Here is a 26,496-nt window from a genome sequence, read left to right on the forward strand (position 1 = left end):
TATACAGGGTATCCCAACGAAAATTTGACCCCCCCTATAATTGGAAAACCGAATAATATTTCAAAATTCGCCGAGACCCGTCGATTTTTGTTCTTGGGGGGAGCTTTTTTGACAGTCAAGCCAACTCGATATGTTCATCCCCCTAATGCCTAGCAACCCCAACTTAAAAATTTCAAATGCAACTACCCCACTTGTGGCACATCATTTTAAAGCCCTTTTCATTGCGAATACAGTGACGTACCGTTTTTAGAAATCGGTTGAGATTTGACAGAATTATTGGTTACAAACGAAAAGATAACAAACCAACTTACGCGTAGTAATTTCTACACAAATGCCCACCACTAATAAGTTTTTCATCTACTACACATGACCGCATTACCTAATAATTGTTATTGATGTGTCTATCAGTTTACAAAAAAGTCAGAAATGAAATAAAAAAGCTGAAGCTTTTTTTTTGTCTGTCAAAATCTATAATCGTATGCTGTTTTTTTACTCATTAATAATTGTATATTTTTAAAAATAATTGTACTTTAATGATTCACTATTTATGACCATACAATATTTTGTTCAGTTTTTTATTTATAGACAACTAAATTTTTTTAACATAGGTACCTAATTTAATGTTTTGTTTGAATGTGTTCTTTTTTGTATTGTAATTTAATTGCTGTAAATAAATGAATCAATAAGCTGTCAAAGTTTCTTATTTTATACAGGGTGCTTTCCATGGACATACCGACAAATTTTAAAAGACATTTTCTCGTATTTAAAAATGCAACATCCTGCATTTTAAGTGTCTCAGTTTGTACATTTTTTTATTCTTTGACGCCAATTTTTCTCACCATATATTTTAAAAGTGTTTGTGTACCTAATTATCTAGTATTTTAACCCAAATTAGTCTAGTTATTCGAATTAATTCAGTAATTTGGAAAAATTAAACAATTATCAAATCTAACTAACGTGAAAAAAATTAAAAAATGCATGAATCTCAAATAAATTCAAAATAACAACTGTTCCACTTTGCCACACGACTACACAACTCTGTATATTACTCCCAATTCTTTAAAATTTGAAGCTATAGTCTGCACACGCCTTTAGATTCCCAATTTCTTCGTGTGCGCAAAGCCTTAGCCACCCTATTCACTTCAACCTCTAAATTAACGTTATCATAATCACCTCTAGACCTCAGTTCCTTCCTCAAACACTCCGCTTGCGATTCCAGTGCTGCCAACAGCCCGCAATGGATGCCCCTTACGGGGGAAGCAACCCTGCATAGACCCGAAGACACCACTACTATGCGACCTCTAGCGCGGCGGACTAAGGGCAGCATGATCTGGGTCACCCTGGTGGGGCCAATGAAGTTTATGTCGGCAGCCTTCTTGATCACCTGAAATGTAACAGGGAAGTGAGTAATGGATTTTTGCAATGAACTTAAAAATATATAGTTTTGAGCAATGTGGACAGTAACACGTTCAGGACATTTTTTTGTTTAAATTAATAAAGCTGGAATACTGAAAATTGAAATAATTGTTTAAATTTGCCGTTCGAATTTATTTTTTTAGTTGTTCACATTAGACCATATCGAAAGGCTACAGTGACACACACTAGTGCGAATTTACACCACCGATTTTTTCCTTCTATAGCCCAAACAGTCGAGCCGTACCACAGCCTCAATCTGCGATTGTCGGACAAACTAGAGAGTCCGACAAGTCCGATCGGTGCGAATTCGCACTAGTGTGACTTTAGTGTGGACAAATATGTGACTGAATTTATATCATATAATCTAGAAATAAAGTGAATTGAAATGCACATTTTTTATTTTTTTTCACCTTATTTTACGTGTCGAATAGATTAGAACATTGTTTATTTAGTTATTATTAATAATTTTTAAACATTTTTTTTTCGTTAATAGTATAATTGTAACATGTATTTGTGAATATTTGTGGATAATATTGTTTAAATTAATATTTTAATATTTTTAAGAGTGCAAAATAAACATGAATTTACAGAAAAGGAGCCAAAGATCACAACTTCAAAAAATACATACAGGGTGTTTGGAAAAGTTTGTACAAAATTTAAGGGGGTGAAAGAAGAGCCAAAAATAGTAAAAAAAGTTCCTATAAACATAGGTCCTGCGGAGCACCGTTACTGAAATATGGCCCTCCAAAGGGGTCTTATCATTTGCATATCTTAAAATAAATTTCTTTCTGATTAATAATCATACCATAAGGGTCTTTAACTACCATAAGTTTAATCAAAATCGGTTATAAATAAGGATAGTTTTGTAACTACTCTTAACAGAAATTTTTCGAATTTTTTTTATTCCTTTGAATTATCAAGCAAATAATATTATTTTTTAATGAATTGGACTTTTTTGAAGAAAAAATATCTACTTTTTTTTAGTCAGAATTATTTTTTAAATAATTTATGGCTCAGAACAGAAACATTTGAGGCGTATAGATGCAAAACACATATTATCCACAATTTAAAATTTTGCAGGAAAAAGGAATAACTGATTTCTCCCTTTTCAAGTGACTTAAGTTATTTTAAAAAATATCCAAATGATAAGACCCCTTTGGAGCTCCATATCTCAGTAACGGTGCTCCGGAGGACCAATGTTTATAGGAACTTTTGTTACTATTTTTGGCCCGACTTTCACCCCCTTAAATTTTGTACCAACTTTCCAAACACCCTGTATATTCCAGATACCGGGAAAAATCGATATCATTTTATCAATATGGGGTATTTTGTTCTTAAAAAAATAGACTGTAGAGATAGTGTGTATAAAAATAGTAGACTGTGTAAAGTTCAAAATGATTTTTTTACTTTTTTCCAGCCAATATTAATAAAAAATAATTTTTCGAAAATTTTTTTTAATTGCATTTTTTATCAACAAATTAATTTTTTTTTAAACCGAATTACATCATTCGATTTCTTGGAAAATTTTACCCCAGTTTTGAAATAAAGACGCTTCGTTAATAAATGAAGAAGACATAAATGTTCAAAGTTGGCAAAATCCCAATTCGCACTAGTGTGACCTTTAAGGTGGCCTACCCTAATCGTGACCTTTGAGGGTGAAACGTTGACAAATCCTACTCGATTGCGATCTGTTTTATTACAATTCCCCCAAAATTGCTACCACCTGTCATCCTCAGTGCGTCTCCCAAATAGTAGAACGACCTCTGAGAGAATCTATCAAGCCCAAGGCGAAACCCGGGATTAAATTTAGAAGGCCATCTACCTACGAACAGCGGAACTCTTACGTAACTGACCAAGCCGACGTCGTTAAAATTAAGTGTGTTTGATTTTGGAACCGCACTCCCCAATTTATTTTCCCGTCTGTTATTGTTACAGTTTAATTGATATTAATGGCTGGTCCCGGCCAATATTGCCCCAAAAAAGAGAGGAGATATTTAGCCAGCGTGTGGGCCGACTTCGGTAATTGGATAGAGTTTTGGGGAAGAGCGTAATTTTGCCGAATAATGGATGTTTATATACGGAGGCTGGGTTAATTTTCAAAACAAAAGCATCGCCTACAGTCAATCAGCATGTAAATATACGTGTTTCGTCCTTTTTTTTTGGATACGCGTCCTTGTGTTGTTTTTAACATATTTGTAAAGCTGCTGACCGAAATGTTTTTTACGGTTTACATTGTGGTGTTGTTAGAAGTCGTGTGCCAAACTTTTGTTTGTTGTTGTAGATCAGGATTACAATTTTAAAAATATTTACTAATGCTTTAGCCAAGCTTTGTTAATAACGAAACTCTTAAATTAAAACAGAAGGTCCCGAAAAAGTCGCTTATTCATTATTTTGGATGGAATGTAAACGTAAATGGATTACTGATGCAAATATGTAGGTATAATAATGTAGGACAGGAAATATAGAGTTGGACGCGACTTTTTGTTTCGGCAAGCTGAATTTATCACTATATATGCTAAATATTATGTACAATAACATATTATAGTCTGTTTAGAAATGAAAGAGAGTAATAAAAGCTCATTATGTATGCAAATCGTAAATAACTGGTGCTTATATTCAATATTTTTATATTATGTATTATCGGTATAGATGAGGTGTACTTTTAACAAAACTGTGCGATCGGACTGTACTAAATTGTAGCAGGTAGCTAAAATTTAATCCCCGACAATCCGTCTTTGTCTATGCCGCTTCAATTTCTCGGTCCATTTCTCTTATAAGTAAACAATATAAAAACAGCATTTCAAAACATGAGGCTACTTTAAGCATCATAACCGGGTTAAGAGGGTTTTTAGTAATTCAAATAAAATTATTCAATATTATTATCAAAATATTTATTTAAATTTAATGAATAGACTTTTATTCCACACAAAAATATATGTATTTTGAAAATTCAAATTATGGTGAGTAAATGTAGTGTTGTATAAATGTACAATAAAGAAAATAAAAAAGTAGGTATATTAAAATTCATCCTCTGAATATTCTGATGAATTATCTTCGTCTCCTAGATTGATAACGATAGGTTCCACAGTAACGTCAATTAAATTATCGAGTTCCCACATTTTCTCCTCTTCTTTTTGTACATGATGTATACATCTTTGCCAGTTATCTGCAGTTACTCGTTCCAAGGAATTTTTTAACAAAATTTTCACGTCACTTAATTTAAACGTCGTATTATTTCGCGCTACATCTCCTTTTACCTGCGCCCAGACTAATTCGATTGGGTTAAGTTCACAGTGATAAGGTGGTAACCGTAGTACCGTTATTTGGCGATTTGTTGCCATTTCATCGATAACATATTTTTTCTGATCTTTATTAAGATTGACAAGTGTCAAAAGTTCCTTTTTCACCATATTTGTTTCAAAAGAAATGTTTTTTCCGGATAACCATTGAATTATATCGGCTTTCCTCCAAGCAGTCGTAGGCGTCCGCTCGGTCTGCCGTGAATGGTAACTGGCATTATCCATGACAATTACAGACCCCGGAGGAATAAGATCCAACATCTGTGTAAAATACTCTTCGAAAACATCTGCGTTCATGTCTTCGTGATAGTCACCTGTATTTTTAGATTCAAATAAAAGTAAACCGCCATCTACAAAACCACTGGCACTACCTATATGTGTCACTATTAATCTTCGCCCTTTACCTGAAGGTGCCTTGAACCCTGTTGAAAGTCCATCCAAAAATGCTTGTCGAAAACTTTTTACATTTTTATCTTGCCATACTTTTGTTACAGTATATCCCTCGTTGACCCAAGTTTCGTCTAGATAATAAATATTCCTCCCTTCGTCACGGAATTTTCTAATTGATCTTAAGTAGGATCTTCGCCAACAAATAATTTCATCTTTATCGATAAGAACTGACTTCCTGTTCTGCTTTTCCCAGCAAAAATTCAACTCTCGTAAGACGGCCCATAATTTGCTTCTACTGATTTTTGGCAAATCGTTGTCCTCTGAAAGTTCACTTAAAATTTTGTTTAGCGTTGGTATTTCTTTTTTAAAATAAAATGAGTGTACTTTTCTGCGAATGACATTTTTGAAGAAATCATCTATAACGACTTTTGACCTCCCTGTAGATGATTTTGGGGGATTTACAGTATCTTGTTCATTTTTTGTTTCCTTTAAAAGTCTGTAGATTGTCGATTTTCCAATCCCTGTCATTTTTGTTAGCATTAGTGTTACCCGATAATTACCTGAAACGAAATATTACCACGCCCATGGCCGGTTCTTATCTCGGGGTTTTATTACTCTCTTTCATTTCCAAACAGACTATAGTTTCCACAGTCATAAAAATGGGGAAATGTATCATTTTTACGTAAATTCACGTTTTTCGCTTATAACTTTTTTCCGTTCATTTCCACGAGAAAACAGTAAAGTACTTTTTTTCTGCCTCAAAAGACCTACAAAACTAGCCCTCGAGAATCAAAAATATTGATTAGATCAAAAGTTATAAAGAGAACAAGTTTATTTATGACTTTTGAATTAAACATTTATTAACTGCGTTATTATTACCAGAACGTTTTGGCATGGCATCCTCTCATTCCTTATCACTGACTAATAACTCTAATAACACGAAATCTGGAATCGGTAAGTTGAATAGTTTACAAGTCATTGCCTTATAAACAAATTAACTAATTATTAGTCTGGACGATCCCGAGGATCTTCCACAATCGCACTGATTTTTTTAAGGTAGATTTCATAATAATACGTTGAAATCCATTATTTTTTTTTAATTTCAAATTTGCATTTTTTTTATAGCCTTAGTTGCAAACTGAAATATACGACGCTCGAACGCGATATAGTTATATATTATTACATATTCGGAAAGCTTATGAAAAGAGCTTTAAGTTAAAAAAAATCGTCAAGATTCGTTGAAAAACAACGGAGTTGCCACAGTGATTTCTACACAGTTTTAGAGGCAATATTTTAGGTCTCTATTAAAAAAAATTGGTTAACTGATCGGACGAATAGATTGCCACAACCTATTTTGTACGTTATAGACTCGTAAGTAAGTATAGGGAACAATTCAACTATCCGTTTATTTAAACAACAGTTGTCACCAAAATAACTGGATAAACACTGCACGCGATACATTACGTCACGAGATGACCTAATGGGACGATGGGAATAGACAAAGACAACGCACGACAACCATAGAATGGGATGGGGTCACTCAATAAAGAAAAAATACTTCTTTTCATTTAAGTTTACGAACACTGGAAAATTCTGCCAGCTTTGCTAAGTAAGGCTAAGTATTAAAATTTAAACAAACTATGTTTCTGAGTGTAACGAGATACCTACAACCCTTGACTTAATAGCGGCGACCACTGATATGAACGACATCGTTAGACGGTACTAAAGCAAGTCTGTACATTAATTAGAACTCGTGGACTATTATTGTACGGTAAGCAATCTAATAACCAGCCAATTTCATCTATTTAAAGACCTGAGTACAGTGGAATGAAGGGACGCTGGGGAAATCGTTTATGACAAATTTATAAGCCTTCGTCAACGTTTATCGTTTCATATACTTGGGAGATATAATTATATAACGAATTGGTACTGGGATGTTAAAGACAAGACTTATTATTCAAGTTTATTAAACTATTTAACAAACAGGTAAATTTTGAAAGTAACAACATGATCTATTGAACAAAGATTAGTTGCAGTGCAGTATACTGAATTTTATTTATTTATTAAGAAATTACAACATCCAACGGGCTAAGGTAAAACAGAAAACTAAATTAAAAAAAGGCAACTAGCATTAAATATAAAAATATAAGTACTACACAAAATAGAGCAAAAAAATTATAAAATCCAGACAAAAGAACTTAAGTGTAAACAATAACAGACAACTGAAACAAACAAACTAAGTAACATATGCAAGATAAGGATAACAAGTGCTAGACAAACATTTTTTTATGTTATTCATAGAATGAAAAAATATATCGGTCGGTCTTCATACTTTTTATAAAGCAGGGTGAAATCTAGGATTAAATCTAGGAATATGATATAAAATCCTTGAAACAAACAAGTTTGCATTTATAGTATTATTTATAATTCTAAAAAGGAATACAATTGAAGACACAATTTGCCTACGACAGAGTCTAAATTAAAACAAAAAAGCAATAATTCTTGTCTCTAATTATGTAACAATTCGTTTTTAATGATTTGATTTTCATTTTTATTGACTGATAAAGGCACTAGTTGTTGACTATCTTGCCAGTTGAAAATACTTTGGTTATTAACTTTATTAACCAAACAAACCAAACTTTTTATAACAAAACCGCAGTGTGATAATTTTTTTAACCATTTGTTTAATTAAGTTCATATTTTACTGTTTTTGTCTTTCATCATTTTGATTGTTTTGCAATGTTTTTTAATATTAAAAATTTAGCCTGCAAGAAATGTCCGATCTCATAAACAAGATTTTTATCTGATGATACCGCAGAAAACAACTATTCTGCATATCTGGATATTTGTTACTAATGAACCTTTACCTCATTTGACACATTTTTTGGAAACATATTTTGAAATTATTAAATTATTTGAATTCAGTCAATACCCTTAACAGAATAAAGTAAAAGCACAAAGCAAATAACAAAATATACGAGTATAGATAGGTACTCGTATTAAAAAAGAAATATTTTGTCAAAAGGTTTATTAAAACATAAAATAAAATGTAAATGGAAACTGTATATTGTTTTTAGATAATAAAAATGCGATCAGCTTTATTTAATTTCGTTAAAACCTGCCGTGCGGACGCGATTTTAATTACAAAATGGAGATCGATATTCAGTGCATCTGTAGCGGCAAAACGATAATCCCCTACAATTTAAAATCTAAATAAAATTAATGACAGGACTGCACAGCGTGTCACAATGCAGGGGTGCGGTGCGTTTTTCATTTGGGTAATCGATGAGGCACGAGTGCATAAAATGAGTTTTTACGTTATTTAGGCTTTGCCTGAACCCAGTGAGTTGACGCCTTTGTGAAAATTCACAATGTGATGGAAGTTTCGCGAAAAAAAAACACAGTTTTTCTGTTACTAAATGTATACTATTGATTTTGTACATTAAATTTAAAAGTATTGCATTTTTCAAAAATCAAAGATAAGAATACCACAACAATATGTACAGGGTGTTAAACTTAACTTTCCCACCCCACTTACCTTACCCTTAGTTTTGCAGATATAAAAAATTTTGTTGAAATAAAAGTTGCAGTGTTTGAAGTTTCTGTTTGTAGCAATAAAAAACAATTCAAATTTAAATGTCGTAATGACAGATACAACTTATTATTTTTTAATGGAACACCTTGCAAGTTAACTTGCTAATACAATTGTATTACATTTTTAGATGTAAAATTATATTCTAAACAAAACTATATATAACATGTGTGGCATTTATTTTTGACAGTTTTATTGTAAAACATAGGGAAGCGAAAACAGAAAAACAAACAATAGTTTGAATAAATCAGCTGTTTTAGTCCAGGCGGTATCTGTTTTAAAAAGGGTATACCTACTTGGGTAAAACGCATATGATCGGAGATTTTTGCTTTAACGGCTTCTAAATAACATCAGAAATGAGAATTTTTCTATGCAAATAAAAAAGGGCTTAATTGTTATTGCAAAAAAGTATAAAAAATATCAAAACAATTCATTTTTTTCTTGGATTTCTTTTCGACAACTTAGCAACTATTCATTTTAGACAAAAATGGAAGAGGAAAAAAGTTTTGTAATTAAATTTTTTCCAAGATAGAGTTAGTTGCAAATCAAAAAAATAATTATTGTTATTGCAAAAATCGGAAGAATCATTTAAAAAATTGCAAAAAATGATAGTTTTTTTGTCAATTTTTTTCAGACACTTGTATAATACCTAGGATTTTCATACTTTTCCGAATTAAACTTCTTAGTGTATATAATCATCACACCAAATTTCATCCAATTCGGTTCTATACTTCTTACATAATAATTGTTTAATTTTTTTTAAATTAAAAATTTTTCAGAATCAAATTTCTTGGGACGCCCGTGATTGCAAATGTTGAAAATTTATATCTGGAAAGTACTCGGAATGACAAACCTATTAGTTCAAAAAACAGCCCTTATACCCTTATAGTTTTGCTGTAAATAAGGGTTAACTTTAACGGGCTATAACTCCGAAAATAATGGGCGGATCATCAGGTTTTTTTTTAAATACTCGCCTTTCCGAGTACTTTCAAACCATATTTTAAAATAAAAAAAAATTTGAAAAAACATTAAATTATTGCAATTGTTTATAAGCGTGAAAATTGCGAAAATGTTTAAACAATCACCACGGCTCACCTAATCGTCCGATTTGAATTTTTCAAAAAGCATTTTAAAGCTTGAGAGCTCTTCTTTTTGTGGTGAAATTTTCAAGTATTCAAAGGCTTTAGATTTTTAGAAATTTGATTTTGAAAATTCTTTTAATTAAAAAAAATAAAAAAATTAAACAATTATTATGTAAAAACTATCGAACCGAATTGGATGAAATTTGGTGTGATGATTCTATGCACTAAGAAGTTTAATTGGGAAAAGTATGAAGATCCTAGGTATTATTCAAGTGTCTGAAAAAAATTGACAAATAAACTAGCATTTTTTGCAATTTTTTAAATGATTTTTCCGATTTTTGCAATAACAATAATTATTTTTTCGAACTGCAACTAACTCTATTTTGTTCAAAATTTAATTACAAAACATTTTTCCTTTTCCATTTTTGTCTAAAACGAATAGTTGCTAAGTTGTCGACGAGAAATCCAAGAAAAAAATTAAATTTTTTGATATTTTTTTATACTTTTCTGCAATAACAATTAAGCCCACGTTTTTTTTATTTGCATAGAAAAATTATCATTTCTGATGTTATTTAGAAGCCGTTAAAGCAAAAATCTCCGATCATATGCGTTTTACCCAACCCGAAACAGATACCACCTGGACTATTTGTGTAAAATAAAGTTCTATATTGTAAGGTATAATACACATCGTTAATTATTAAACATGGACATATTTATAGACCCCAAAAACTTATCTGTACAAATTTTGATGCAGTACATTGTTTTTTTTGAAAAATTTAATTTTACAGAACTATCTTTGATGTCCTGTATATTTGAAACAAAAGACGATAGACCCATGGTCTGCAGGAAAAAATTGTCTTACTTTTTATGTTGTACAAGCCCTTGAATGCACAAAAAATGTCCTGTATATTTTTATTGTTTTAACAGAGAACAGAGACCTTAAACTTTGAAACGCCCTGTAGACTGGAGGCGTTAACGAGTGCACAGGCACAGTATCTACTACAGAGAAATATGACAAGTTCCATTTATCGGACGGACTGATAAGTTGAATATCGCTTTTCTAGACTTTTCTCCCCACTATTACTGTAACCTTTGGTTTTCCGCTTCCAGCGATTCTCATCCCCTATCTTTTCGCCGTTCCAACAAATCTTCTTCCCTTACAAATGGATGCCATAAAGCAAAATGAATTATTAAAAAATGAAAGCACTGTACTGCTGAAAAAATGCGAAAACATTTTTTACAGTCCAATCAGGACGTAGGCATTATTCTTAACAGGCTTTTGATACAGGGTGTTCGATATTCCAAAGACAAAATTTAAAAATTGCTAAACAGACAGACCCTAAATGCTTCCTACATAAGAGTTAGATTCATAGGGCTTGCGCAAAGGAGGCTAGCCTCCGTTGACCTTGATCAGGATCGGATTCTGCTTAAATTTAAACTGCAGAGTCTCCCGTAGATCAGAAGGTTGCAGGTAAATAATAATAAATAATAATTTAGGTGCAGTTTAGAAATTGAAATATAATTCCACTATTTATTTTATTAAAGAAAAGAGTTTCGTGTTAATATTTGTAAAAAACTGACCCTCACCTAAAGTTACACCCTGTGTGATTTAAATATCTTTTCCAAATATTACATATTAACTGATTTGTTGTATATCTACAGGATTAGATTCGCTAGAAGTGCAGAGTAAGTTTTTATTTTTAGATTTTTCAAAGAAAGAAGAAATTGCGATATTTTTGCTATTATGCGAGCACACATTGAAGTGGGAAACTGTTAACGTCTTATATTAACTATTGAACCATCTCCAAATTGCATCATTAGTTAAAGGATCAATGTGATCCATCAACATCAACTGTCAAAACAACACGTGACAGCTTAAGCTATATCCATTAGAAACTTTACGTAATATCCCACATAGATTATATCTGGAATTCGATTTTTTCTTATTTTATATGCCCCAGTTAACTTCAGTATCTTTTTAATACACTTCAGCTTATATACACCTTTACAAAAAAATGTGTAAAGAAAAAAGGAAGATAAAGAATCTCAAAACACTCTTATTATACTGGTACCTATATTTTACATTGAAATTTGTTGGTATATTTTGTACACAAGAACCACGCGATTTCTTCTACGAATTTCTCATATTTTAGTAGCCCTGGATGATAATTTTTTATGACTAACAATATTCTAAATTTTTTGTGGTAAAAGTAAAATTGTCAGTATCTCGTGGACAATAGCCAAAATCAATAAACGTTCTTTTTTTTACAGAATTTTTCTGTCAAATAAATATAGCTGACAAATCTAACAAGTCTCTGGTCGAGAATAACTGATTATGACACATTCTATTGGCCAAAATTGTGATATATGTTCAACGATTTAAAAATACTGTTGGCAGACTTTTTTTTAAATGAATCTATAGTCCAAGCCTTTCATCATAACCGTACCTAAATCCTGGAGAATATTTAACAAGGTGAACATACTCTAACATATAGATTTTAGACAAATAAATGTCGAGTCTTGGGGAATTTATTATATTTGCTACATTGCCAGAAGAATAAGTTTGCATAGAGACACAACTATAATTTTTCAGTAAACTTTTTTAACCGCTGAAATGTCAATCTTAATCGCCAAATCTATTTTTGATCATACGGGTATCAGAGAGTTGTGAATTATTACCCTTTATGCAATATTTTTAAAATGCATAATCAATACACGAAAAAAAAAACAGTTTCTTGAAAATTCGCGATCACGTTTGGGAAAACGGTCATATCATTCCGAGTATCATTCAATGGGGTTCAGACAAAATTTTGAAGAAAGAAAGCAGTAGTGGCCTTAAAGAATTTAAAAAAAAACAACGATTATTTTACTAAATCGTGAACGATAAAGATAATATTATACAGACTTCGATTTTAATTTTGAAAATTTGAAAAATAGTGTTTTCAGGCATGTCCTCAACTAAAATAATGGCGTCCACCTAACGTTTCCGGTTATATCGGAAGTTGACATAATAATGGAACACCCTGTATATTATTGCAATTTTGGATTCTACTTCAATTTTTAGGTGAACTTTCATAACTTTGACATATTTAATTTGTTTCAAAAGAAATTAAAAAAGCACTGCCTAATTCAAAACGATGTACTTACCTATATTTTACAATAATAAAGTTAGAGCGATAAAATTTATGGGGACATAACTAAAAGTCTAAGCTTCCCTGCCTTAATTTCATACAGGATGGTAGAAATTTAATGCCGAATTTAGTTAACTTTAACCTATTTTACCTTATTTTTTTTAAATGGAACATCCTGCATATTTTGCGCAACCTGATGAACAATTTTGTTCTCTTTCCAATGGTATAATGGTTCCCTATACCTATCTCTTCTGATTTGTAAGGTATTTACTGTTTTTCGTGCAGTCAACGGATGTCACATAATTTCTTGCGAGGATGACTGAAATTTTTAGTGGAACTTCAAAACAAGCACCTAATCTGTCGCCAGTTTATTGTTGTCAATTTAACACACACAGTGAATGTTTATTTGAGTATTATTTATTGTTAAAGAATGAAAAACGTTAACATTCAAATGGCTGACATTCTAAATTCATTATTTATTCATGGAGAGTGTCACAAGATAATAAATAGGGCTTGCAGGGTATTTAATGAGAGATATCCTGATTTACCACCAACGAGTAGACAACATTTTATGAAGAATTTTAAGAAATCAATTAGAACATGGTCGAATTTCTGCACATAGATTTTTGCCAAAGCTGATAACTTTAAATGAAGGTAAGTAACATCGTCAATGTTTTGGTATATTTTCATGCTTATCCTGAATAATCAGTTCCTGCTGCTGAACAGGGTTTAGGCATTTCAAAGACCTGCATCCAAAAGATTTTGAAAACTAGTGGTCAGCATTCATTTCAATTCAATTTTGTACCTGTACTGAAAGACAAACCCAATTCGGTGAAATATCAGCATTTGAAGAAATGTTAACGTTTTCCATTCTTTAACAATAAATAATACTCAAATAAACATTCACTGTGTGTCTTAAATTGACAACAATAAACTGGCGACAGATTAGGTGCTTGTTTTGAAGTTCAACTAAAAATTTCAGTCATCCTCGCAAGAAATTATGCGATATCCGTTGACTGCACGAAAAACAGTAAATACCTTAAAATCCAGAAAAGACGGCACCATTATACCATTCGAAAGAGAACAAAATTGTTCCATTGTTCCACAACTATTGCCCAAATTTTCAAAATTAAAATCATAGTCTCTGAAATATGTTTAATGTGTCATCACCGTGGGGCACCCTGTATATCTAGCTTAGAGCCAGATTAATCAACAAATTGAAACTGATAGTACTAATTAAAAACAAAACGTCTTTCTCGGTTCTGCTATCTGCTCAGTGTGAGATTTTTAGTTAAGCTAAACTAGTTTTAGAAAAAAGAAATGACTTATTATTTTGACGAACGGGTTTATTTCATTGATTTTTAATTTTTTTTTACATGTAGCAAAATACAGAAGAAATAGATTGTTAAGAGATTTGAGAGCAATCCCTGTTTGGATGTATATAATATTTCAACAAAAATTTAAAAATCAATAATCGACCCAATATTAATACCTTGCACTGATTTAATTAATTATTGTATACGTAAAAATATTTTCGCCCAATGTTTAAAAACGTCTAAGGTTCCCTCTAATTTCAGACATATCTCTGTAATACCTCATCTAGCTAAAATATACGAAACTATCTTAAAAATACAAATAACTAATTATTTTGAGACTCAGGGATTTTTTAATCCTCAACAATTCGGTTTTCGAAGTAATCTATCGACCACACTAGCCATAGCCACATCCACAGTAAACAATAGTTTTGAAGAAGGGAAATACGTTGTTAGTCAATTTTTAGATCTGACGAAAGCTTTCGATTGTGTATCACACGAAATTCTTATACATAAGCTACATAATCATGGTTTTCATCGTATATTTCGTATTTATTAAGATATTATATGAGTAATAGATTACAGTATGTTGTATATAATAATGTGAAATCATCCACAAAAAATATTGAACATGGAGTTCCACAAGGTTCCATATTGGGTTCGTTACTGTTTTTGATATATATTAATGATTTTCCTAATTGTTTACCTTATGATACTAAAAGTATACTCTTTGCTGATGATACCAATATAACTAGAACCAACTTAAACTTTGAACAGTTAATGACATCAACTTACGACCAACATGCATCTGTAGAAAACTGGTTTACTAGTAATCAACACAGTTTGAATACTTCGAAGACCGAAACTATGATTTTTAGTCTCCGGAATATGGAAAACTGGGATAATCCAGCACATGTAAAATTCTTGGGAGTTTATCTAGACCCTAAACTGACATGGGATCAACATGTTAATTATGTTTGCTCCAAGATATCAAAACATACTTGTTTACTCCGGAGTAAGCTTGCTGATCGTTTATCATGGCTATATCCATTCCATCATAACATATGCTATTTTAGTATGGGGTCATGCTCCCTCTATGAAAAAAGTTTTTACTCTTCAGAGAAAAATTATTAGAATCATATCTGACCTTGGTTTTACTTGGACTGTAGAGAGCAGTTTTCTAAATTGAACATTCTAACTGTACCCTGTGCATATATACTTCAATGTCTTATTTATGTCAAAAAACACATACATAACTTTGAAATCAGAAGTGAGACTCACTCTTATAATACCCGAAAGAGCACATACTTATGTAATAAATTTCTAAGATTTAGTAAAACGCGGGTCGGTACTAATTATTGGGCCATCAAATTTTTTAACATGATACCTCACCAAATTCAAATTTTTAATGAAAATAATTTTAAATCAAGGATAAAAAATACTTAACAAAAATGCCTTTTATAGTTTTGAAGATTTTATTGACAGTAATGTAGCTCGAATATGAATGTTATCATTAATCTTAATATGTCGTTTATCCTATTTATTTTAATTATATGTTATTTATGTATATTTGTATAACAGTTAGTTGATTGCTATCATTATGTGTATTGTTATTTACCACTTTCTTTTTTTTTTGGACGCGTGTAAACACTTTTATGTGTATGTAACACACTTTATAAATAAATAAATAAATAAATAAATATAGATAGTAGTCTCTTACATTTTATTCGAAAAACGGATCGTGCTTTCATTTGACTAGAATTTTGCAGTAAAATTCTTAAATTGTCAGGTTAAAATAAACTTTTTATTATGATAAAAGTTCGTTTGATCTTTTCGACAAATTCCTAAAAAAAGTACAATTCAACATTCCTGCCTAAGCCGAAATTGAAATCCCGCATTATCCCCTCATAATCCCCACTTACCTGTGGCGGTATCCACTCGATCTCTCCCAAAGCCACCCAGGATTGAGCGTGTACGACTGCCCACAGTCCTGGGGCGCCATCTGGCAGGTGCTCGACGGCGTACAACGACGCCGCCAGGATCTGCGTCTCTGAGGAGACATCTAGCTGCAGGACGTGCAACCTGCCCGAGCAGAACTCCTTCAGTTCCTCGGCGGCTGAGCTGTCGGAGGCGTTCTGGAATCCTGCAAACACGGTGAATCCTTGGTCGTCCAGTTGTCGCGCGAGGGCGCTACCGATGGGCGAGTCGCATCCGGTTACCAGGACTGCTTTTCCTGCCGCGGTGACCTAGAAAACAGGATTTTCTTGGATATTATTGGTGAAATTCGCGGAATGCGCGACATCTGTTAGTGAATATCCAAATTACTGTAAAGGTGACCCAGAAAAATTGGTGTATGTAGAGATTTTATATTTCTTCTACGTCACTGAGAAGTGCTCCAACTTTTCTGGTTGTAATTAGTGTTTAGTGTAATAAATGATCAAATGATTATACTTATTTATCTTTCCCGGCACCATACATCATTTTAAATCTATTTGCTACCTCATAGAAATAAATTTGCGGTACTTAGTAACCTTATTTCGGACAAATTAGGGAGGGGGGAAATTCAGAGCCTGATGTATGACGTCACATCCCTTTTATGAAGTGTAATTGGTTAAGGTAAAGCGTAAACGTTATTGGTTTTATACAGGGCCTTGCAAATATTTGAAGAGAACTAAAGAACCCAGGAAACCTGTTACTCTTTTTTGCTTTTAAAAAAGATTGAATTATGACAACCAAATATATGCCAATAGCAACACATGGCATGGAAATGGATTTTTATTGGTTGATATGGATTCTCTTCCACTTGTGAGCCTACACTGTAAAAAAAATCACTGAAATTCATTCTGTTTTACTCAATATTGTACCGATTTTTTTACAATGTACATTAAACATTTGCACCAAAACAACAAAGTGCATAGCGCTACTTTGAAAAATCATTCATTAAAAATCATCAATACAAATATCGTGTTGTCCAGAGCTGGGTAATTACTTGTAATTTAAAAATAGTTACAATTACAAATTACTTTTTTAAAAAAAGGAAGTAATTACAATTACAAAGTATATTCTTTAAAAAAGAAATTATATTAATTTAATTACAGTTACATGGAAAATGGATTTAGCAATTACTTTTCTAATTACTTTTATGATAAAGTAAATTATAGTGACCAAACAGAGAAAAAGGAAAAAGTTAAGTTAAAAATTTTAATTAAAAGTGTTATGTAATATTGCGTTTTATTATTTATTAGAATTGATACTAAAATGAAAAGATTATTCTTATTCATTTTCTGATATAGAATTTTTATATTTTTATTCCTAATCTAATAATTTAAACTAGTTCAGTTCATACTATAATTTTATATTATTGGTCAGGTAATTAATTCAACCCGATGCTCTTTTTTTTGGTTGTTAGTACATTTGCAAAATATAGAATACAGTAGTTTTGGGTAGACTGGAAAGCAATAATTATTATTAAAAAAATTACGAATCGAACAAGTACGAGTGAAAGGCTGAGTAACCGAACCAGAAGTTTTCTCAACTCAAAATAAGAGCAGTAACACATAGATACATAATATATATTTTTATAAAACTTGATGCTATAGACAACATATTTTTACTTCGTATATTTTCTAAATTAATAATAATTATAATAAAATAAAATGTACTCTGTTAATTCTGAGGTCAATTCACCAAATCACTTTTTATTGTTCACGCGGCACAAGGCTTTCCTCAAATGAAATAATAGAAGTCTGCAAGTCTGTACGCAATTACGCAATGCGCATGATCTTAAAAGTAATTATAATTATTAGAAAAAGTAATTGTAATTGGAAAAAGTATTTGTACTTATAGAAGTAATTTGTAATTCGATAGTTCAAATAATATAATTACAAATTACAATTCCTATAACAATTTTGCTGCAATTACAATTCCAAATTACTTTAATAAAAAAAAGTACTTAAATACAATTACAATTACAGGAAAAAAAAGGGAATTGTAATTGCTAATTACTTTTTCACCAGGAATTACCCAGCTCTGGTGTTGTCCAAATTATTTGCCGTTGCTGTTGAGTTGACCGTCATTAAACAGAATAACCTACTTATTTAAGAATTCTGCTGCATAGTGCGATAAGTGATAATAGTTTTGGTTTTCCCTTTAATTTTTCCTAATCACTCAAGATCAAGAAAAAAAACGTCATAGCAAATAATTAATGTTAGATTTAAATACTTGTATCAATAATCACACATATGCAACATACTGTAGATGTTTTAATCATTTATAATTAACACCCCCTCTTTGTACAGCAAGCAATGTCGCAAAACATTTCCAGTATCCTACTTAAAAAAAACAGGGCGCACGCTGCTATATGAACATCTCAATGCTTTCGTTACATAATTCACATGAAAATCTAGGCAGACGTTTATTAGCTCATATATTTCTGTTACCATCTCCATGAATATGGATGTAGGTACGAAAGTAAGATTCCCGACAAGTTTTGGGTGAAATATTGAATTTTTTGTTGCTTGGTGAAGGATCTTTTCGGCGATGTCTTTGTCTTACGTAAGTTTATGTGTTTTCCCACAGAGCATTTCTACTGCTATTTTTTATTTTTATTACAGATATTGGTTTGTAACGAAATGGTGACCGAAAAAATTGTTTGTACGAAGGCTTCTATTTTTAGATGATTAAATAATGCATTGAAGTTCCTAATATATGTTTGTTTACCAGAACAGAATGGAGTTTCACAGGCAGCATATGTCTTTTTTTTTCTATTGAACGTATAAGGATTATTAGATTCAAGATATCTACAAAACACATATTATTTTTTAAGTAGTCTACGGTGACAAAATACAGTTTTTGTAGTGACAGCTCTGGGCAACCTAGGTCAGTAAGAAATAACCAAAATTTCAAAACTTTTGATCAATAAATTTTCACAAAATTTATTTTGCTTATACCTTTTGAATTATTTATGGGGATTTCTTTTGTATTTTTTCCTAAATGTCAACCCTGTATATTGTTTCGTACATCTACAAACTGAGAATGAGCCAGTAAGAAAAATCATGCATTGGTTTTTTGTCACCTTTCTTAATTTTTTAACTAACCATGAAATTTTGGTAACACTATTTTTTTATCATTTCGTATATCAATTTGAAAATATACAAACCAGTAACATATTTTCAGTTTTTAGTTAGACGTTCTTTGATTTCTAAAATAACAAAATTTTTGTGACACTTTTTTCATTGAAAATTCAAAAGTTAAGAAAAGTTATGAACTTTCAATAGGCCATAAGAAATAATAATCAAAATACAGGGTGTTATTTAAGTACGCTCTAAGTACATTCTAAGATGAAAAGTTTATATAAACGTAGGTCCGGTAATACTGTTTTAGAGGGTGTCAAACTTTTTTCAAAAAATCGAGTTTTCGTAAAAATCTGAATAATTCTTTAGCCGATTTTGTTGAAATTTATCAGTGTTATTTATGGCAGAAAGGGGCTAATTATATTAAAATTATTAAGCTCAGTAGCGTCCTGGAGGGCACCTTAACTACAATTTTTGACAAAAAAATGTGCGCCACTGACTTTAAAACTTTTGTAAATTTTTTTGCATTAAGTAACTAAAAATACAACTTTTTTGTCGCTTGAATTTTTTTCGTATTTTGTTTCCGTTTTGGCGAAAAAAATAAAAATCACTTTATTGCATGTATATGGAAAACAAAAAAAAACATTTTTAATAATTAATAACACGCAAATATTAATTAATTTTTATAACAATTTCTAAGACTATAATAAACTATTGATATGGCAAAAATATACTAGGTACATCCCAGTTTTTGATAGTTTTATTTTATTTATTTATAATTTTATTCTAGTTAGGGCTAACTTAGCCCTTTTCTACCATAAATAACACTGCCAAATTTTGAACAAAATCAGCTAAAAGATTATTAAGATTTTTATGAAAAATCGATTTTTAAAAAAAAGTTTGACACTATCTTGAAAACGAAGCAGTACCGAACCTATGTTTATATAAACTTTCTGTCTTAGTATCACTCAAAGAATCACTCCGTGAAATTTGGCCACGTATATAAATAACACCCTGTATAATGGATCTATCCTCTAAGGTCTAGTAAAAGAATATAAATAGCAGTGATGAATCAGTTTACTATAAAAAGTTACAATAAAACATTTTAAAATTCTATCTACTGAAAAAATATTCCATAAATATAACCCAGAGAAAGAAACTTTCATCGCTAGACAAAAATCATCCCGATTTTAAAAATATCTTTACTCTATGCCAATTTATTGGCACGTTAAATGATAATAAACAATTGTGAAAATATTTATTCGATGACAAAATGCTCATACAGAAAAATTTCGAGTCGTATATTTTTTAACTCGATGCCAGTTTCTCTTCATGTGCATTTTTTCTGTTATTTTTAGTTGTGTAACTGGGGCAACCCCATTTCCTTTGAAAATACAAATACCTGCCTATTTTTTTCTGTAACATTTCCTGGAAGTTACCGTATTGTTTACTGTGAAATGAGAAATAATTTAAAAACTAAGAAAATTCCTGTTTTTGTAATATTTCTTTGATCCTAGTGTTTCATACATCAACAAAATATCCATACTTAGTTACACATTGCATGGTTTACTTGCCACAAATAGATTTTTGTTTATTATTAAACTGTTTCTTGGCACTTGCTTTAAAGTCCTCAATAGCTGCCCCGTTTTCTCATAACCGGAATCGCAAATTGTTTATCAGGATGTCGAGTATTTATACATGTAAATTTTAAACAATGTAATTTATCGAATAGTGGTTGAATGATATATGCACAAAATAAACTTTAATAAGATTATAATAATATAATACAGTGAAATACACCTGTGTAAAAACGATAACGATGTCGAGACAGATAAAAATAAAAAAGGCAATATTCATTAATCAAAGGAATCCGAGTTTATACATCTGATACAGATGTATGTATATTTAAAGAAATTTAATGGAAAAGCTGTAACGCATCCCGATTAATAACTTCTAAAATTCAGTGATTTTTATAGCCGCGTTGCTAATAAATATATCTAAAGCCTATAAATGTTTTCATATATTAATGTGGAGAAATTCATAAAAGTTGATTGATATAACAGCGTCGTTACTTGGTGGGTACTTGGCATCTAGCAATGGGATACGAGTGGGATTGTAAGTATTTAAGTTTATACAAAAATGTCATGTCGTGCTATTTCTATATCATTTCTATTTGGTGATTTGCGTGGGACTGGCATTAGCCAGAACGTTATTTTCTAACTACAAGTTCCTTGCTCTTATAATACCGGCGTTGAGTGCCTTTCTTTGTTAAAAAACATTTTAACTTTAACAAATGATCGGTTTATTGACATTAGAAACTTAATTTTTCTTAAAAACGCCTCTAAAATGTCTCTCTACTTCATTTATATGAATATTTGATAGGTCGTTGCGAAAGTTACTTCAAGTTCATGAATTTCATAAATATCCAAAGTAAACAGGACTTATGTACCAGTTTTTATATATAGGGGCTAAGCTAAAAAACCATCTAACGTTAATTTTGAACACCCTATATCTCGAAATCGAAGCGTTTTTCATATATTTATAAGAACTGTTGAAAATTCGTATTGTAGAATCCGCTACTAAAGATTGATCAAACATTTAATCAAATCACGAATGTTAATAACTTTGTTGTTAGTCACTTTTGCTCTTATTATTAATGATTGCTGCTCTGGAATTTTTAAATAGCTATAAAATTTTTAATGGTTAATCTGACAGTAAAAATTCAAAAACACCTTGACATCAAATTCTATAAAGTCGGATTGTGCTTATTCACTTCTATTCTCATATCAATAAGTCACTATGTGGGACATTGTCGTTTTAACTTTCTATATAAGAAAATTGTTTTAATCTAGGACTCTATTTCAAAGCAAGTGTTTCTAAGTTACCTTAGAGAATCAATAATTTAATCTACTTCAAAAGAGTCGATTGAAATTTTTGCACTTGGCATGTTGTGGCTAAAATTCCACGAATTTGAAATGTTTCTGTGGCATAAATAGTTGGAATTCGAACAGTTTTGAGTGACAAAAGGTCATGTGTTAAAATCAGTTACTTCAGTGGCGAAAATTGCTTGTATTATAAACGATTGGACGGCAAAAAGACGCACAATTTTATAACTACACTGTGTCTCTAAAAATCTTGCAACTTTATGATGAAAATACGACCTTCAAAAGAAAATTTTATATCCTTTGAGATGGTCTTCACAACAAAAGGTTTAAATTCACAAATTCTACTATTTTTATAGATACTATAAAAATGAATAATTTCAACCCCTATCGAGAAGAGCAATCATCTCCAGGTATTCTGAGGTAGCAGGATTTGAAATATCCCCATTGTGAAACTTATTATGCACAAACCGATGTAGGAGCAAATTCTCAATAAGAAGTCTATCGTCTCTGTTTTCATGCTATCATAATCATGAAAACCAGGTTCACCATCTCACCATCTTGGAGCCAATTCTAATGATTTTTATCAAAGTGACCTTCAAGGTCATATCCAAGGTCATTGAGTGGTCGTCTCGATGGTCCAAACAACTTTTCTAGAGTCCATTTTCCCGGAATTTCACTATTCTGGCGAGATATAGACATAAGAAGCTCAAGTTAGGGATATGACATTCAAGTGACCTTGAAAATTAAAAATTAACTCAATCACGTCTCCTGATGTAAAATTTATCTCTCTTTCAGAATCCGGAGTTCGAAATTGGGTTTACCATAAAAAACAAAAGTTGACCTTCGAATAACCTTGAACATGCCCTTAAAAATTAAAATAACCGTATATCCGAAAGTAATCGGATCTAGTTTTTCACAAATTGAATTATTTTTGCCATGAGCTTGTGTTTTTAAAAGCATATGCATAGATTCCAAGACGATCCGAGTGTGTGACATGATTGGAAAGATGCGCTAATAAATTGTACTAACTCCGTAGTTTTATTATACAATGCAATGGGAAATTGTTGTAATTTGATTAGGTTTAATACCCCAGTATGCATTTATTAATTCAATTCGCTCGAGCAAGCATTATAAGACTAAATTAAATGAATTCACCTATTCCTACTTTATCCACCTACTTTAAGAAGATTCCGAAGCATCAATCTTGCGGATGGGTATGAGAGTTACAAATTGCTTTCAGAAAATGCGCATACATTATGATTGCATTTGCCGGCAATCAGAACCTACATCTCGAATTATTCGGGAAACCGGTAAAGGCAGCTGAAATCGGGAATCAAATCCTTCTGATATTTACGAGGCAGTAAAAGGTAAATGTAGGTATTCCCATTCTGGGTTTAATGCCCGTTCCTGGGGAGATGCGACGAAAACCAATACCGAGCAATTCGCATGCTAATTTCATATCTGTTCCCAATTGAAAAAAATGTGGAACTAGATGGGATGCGGTTATTTTATTGCGTGTTGTATTCCTCCGAGTCTAAATTAATTTGCGTTTTATGTCGTTTAAATTCTGAACCTAGTTTTCAAAGAATAAACGTCAGCAATAACAAAGTAACAAAGGCTAGATTTAAAGTGAATCGGATTGGGTTGCTTGGCTTCATATATTGGGCAAGTCACAGAATTCAAGTTGTGTCTTTGCGCATTCATCTCGTTCAAAAATGTTGGTTGCATGCAGTTTGGGTGGGGAATGTCAAGCCAAATTTCGGGAATATCTGGGAAAAAAGATGGTACAGTTCCTATATGGCACTTTTCCAAAAACTCAGTACTAACGGAGTCACATAACCGTAAAAATAAGGTGAATTTGTTTAAAAAATAAAAAATCTTTATTTATGCTTCCAAATCAGTTTGGTCGCCTTCAAAGTAATTTCCACCAGATACAATGCACTTTTGCCAACGTTTTTGTAGAAAGTGTAGATCCCTAGATCTGGGCGAGGTCTGGAACATTTTCACGTTTTTTGGAAAAATTTTAAAAAAAAATTTAAATGCCCCGAAGGCAATCCAAATTCGGGAAAAAAAACTTTAGAGTATAATAAAACAACACACCAAATTTCATTAAAATCAGTTAGACAGATTTCGCAAAATAATTTTTTGAAAAAAATTTTGAAAAAATATGTTCAAATTTTCAAAATGTTGTAAAGCCTCTAATAGAAAAGATAACTCAATCTTTCAAATGGTTTTTGAAAAATTGAAAACGGTTGATTAGAACGGCCACAGTAAATTTTTAAACACACTTTTTTTAATTTTTAAACAATTAGATTACAATTATCAATTTGCAATTTAATTTTTTTCAAAAATTATAATTTTAAAGTATTATTTTTTCTTAATTTTATCTGTATTTAGCAAAAAAAATAATTTCCAAATAATTTTTTTTATTTGTTTAAACAAAAATTATTTAAATAATTGTAATAATTATAACTAAATACATTCATATTCAGAGTGTTGAAACATATACATAAAGAAATTTTTAGAAGAAATAATAAACTTTGTTTATAACAAAATATATGCAAATTAGACGATATTCGAATTCCTTGGTTCGTGAGACATCGGATTAAAAAAAAAGGACGAAATTGATCCATTAGAAACCGAGATATTGCAATTTTTTTCGTATCTTCGCATAAGATTATTGCTAAATTGTTTATAAATTAACGGTAAATGCCGATAAAGTTTGACTGCTTATATCTCGAGAACCAATAAACGGAATTGAAAAAAAAGAAGCGCATTTCCGAGTATTTTAAAATTATAATTTTTGAAAAAAACTAAATTGCAAATTGATAAATGTAATCTAATTGTTTAAAAATTAAAAAAAAGTGTTAAGTATCTAGATGCTTTATTTGAGGCTGTGCAACATTTTGAATATTCGAAAATTTTTTTTCAAAATTTTTTTCAAAAAATTATTTTGCGAAAACTATCGAACCGATTTTAATGAAAGTTGGTGTGCTGTTTTATTATACTCTAAAGTTTTTTTTACCGAAATTAGAATGCCCTCGGAGCAAATAAAATATTTAAAAGAATTATCCAAAAAACTTGATTATTTTGCCTTTTTTTCATCAATTATTGTTATTTTGCAACATCGGTAATAAATTTAAACATTTTTAACTTGCAGTATATTGTGTAAAATTCAATTCTAAAACTTTTTCCTTTTCAATATTCTTCCAAAATACATAGGTGCCAAGATATAAGTAAAAAACTCCAGCAAAAATTAGCTTGCCCTCTGTTACATCCAAGATGTGGGATATTTCGACAGATCCGCCCTGGTCTACTTCTTTAAAGTCTTTGTACCACTTGTAAACATTTTTTTGCGACGTAACCTCATCACTAGAGGTCTTCTGTAACACCCTCAACGTTTCCTCGGCAGAATATTCATTCCGCAAACAAAATTTAATGCAAATTCTTTGCTCAACAAAATCAGACATTTACAAAAATCATCATAATAATTATTGTCGAACCCACGATTATCATTTAGCATTGGATTAAAAGTTTGAAAACAGAATACGTTTTCTTCATGAAATTATTTCTTTAATTAACATTAACTTTCTTCAATAATTCGATTTTCCTTTAATGTGTTATACCTATTATTGGTAATAAACTACAAATGAAAATGAAATGTCAATAATGTCCTTCATGGACTAGACAGTTGATGATACTGTACATTTATTGATTAAGCTAAGGTGAGTAAATTCCTGTAGGTGTCGCAATAACATGTTTATGTCAACGTACCAATGTAAAAGCCCTACAATTAGATCCCCATCTCGGATACTATCATTCCACATAGACCCACGCACATCTGGGTCCTTGTGGATTAGTCTCATACACTCTAAGGCGGTGAGATAATTCAATTTTTTCCCCTATTAGATCAAAGACAAATGCCAGTGTAGCTTTCTTAGCCGTAATTTTGCTTCCGAACCAATCACGTGTAGGAGTTTGACAATAATTCTAAATGATGTTCAAAATGTACGTTACTTAGTCCTTCTAAAAATCATTAGAATGTAATGGATAAGTAAGAATTTATATTTCTGGGTGGAAATTCAAAGTATTTAAATAAATAAATAATTTTTGATTGGTACAATTTTTCGCGAGATCCTATTTAACCAATCACTGATCGTATCATTAATGTGTGGAAGCGGAGGGAAACCAATTTGAACACTTAATAAAATACCATTTTTTTCAATCATTGATATTTCGTCTTATTCTATCAGGTGGAAAGATTTAATTGGAACACCCTGTATATAATTCTGTAAGAAATAAAAGTTTCTTTATTG

General features: G+C 31.1%; 1 protein-coding gene across 3 annotated transcripts in view; it reads right to left on the reverse strand.

The window, feature by feature from the left end:
* The window catches only part of LOC108906631 (D-beta-hydroxybutyrate dehydrogenase, mitochondrial), an 82,170-nt gene that overhangs the window by 37,684 nt on the left and 17,990 nt on the right, over nucleotides 1–26,496 (reverse strand). For all 3 annotated transcript variants that reach the window (XM_023455047.1, XM_023455045.1, XM_023455046.1), the window contains 2 exons: nucleotides 16,146–16,469; nucleotides 1,174–1,384 (listed from right to left, as the gene is read on the reverse strand). In XM_023455047.1, the coding sequence (XP_023310815.1) occupies nucleotides 1,174–1,384; nucleotides 16,146–16,469 (535 nt within the window). The remainder of the gene's footprint in view (nucleotides 1–1,173; nucleotides 1,385–16,145; nucleotides 16,470–26,496) is intronic.

Source organism: Anoplophora glabripennis, unplaced genomic scaffold (genome assembly GCF_000390285.2).
Source record: "Anoplophora glabripennis isolate ALB-LARVAE unplaced genomic scaffold, Agla_2.0 scaffold247, whole genome shotgun sequence".
Classification (NCBI taxonomy): domain Eukaryota; kingdom Metazoa; phylum Arthropoda; class Insecta; order Coleoptera; family Cerambycidae; genus Anoplophora; species Anoplophora glabripennis.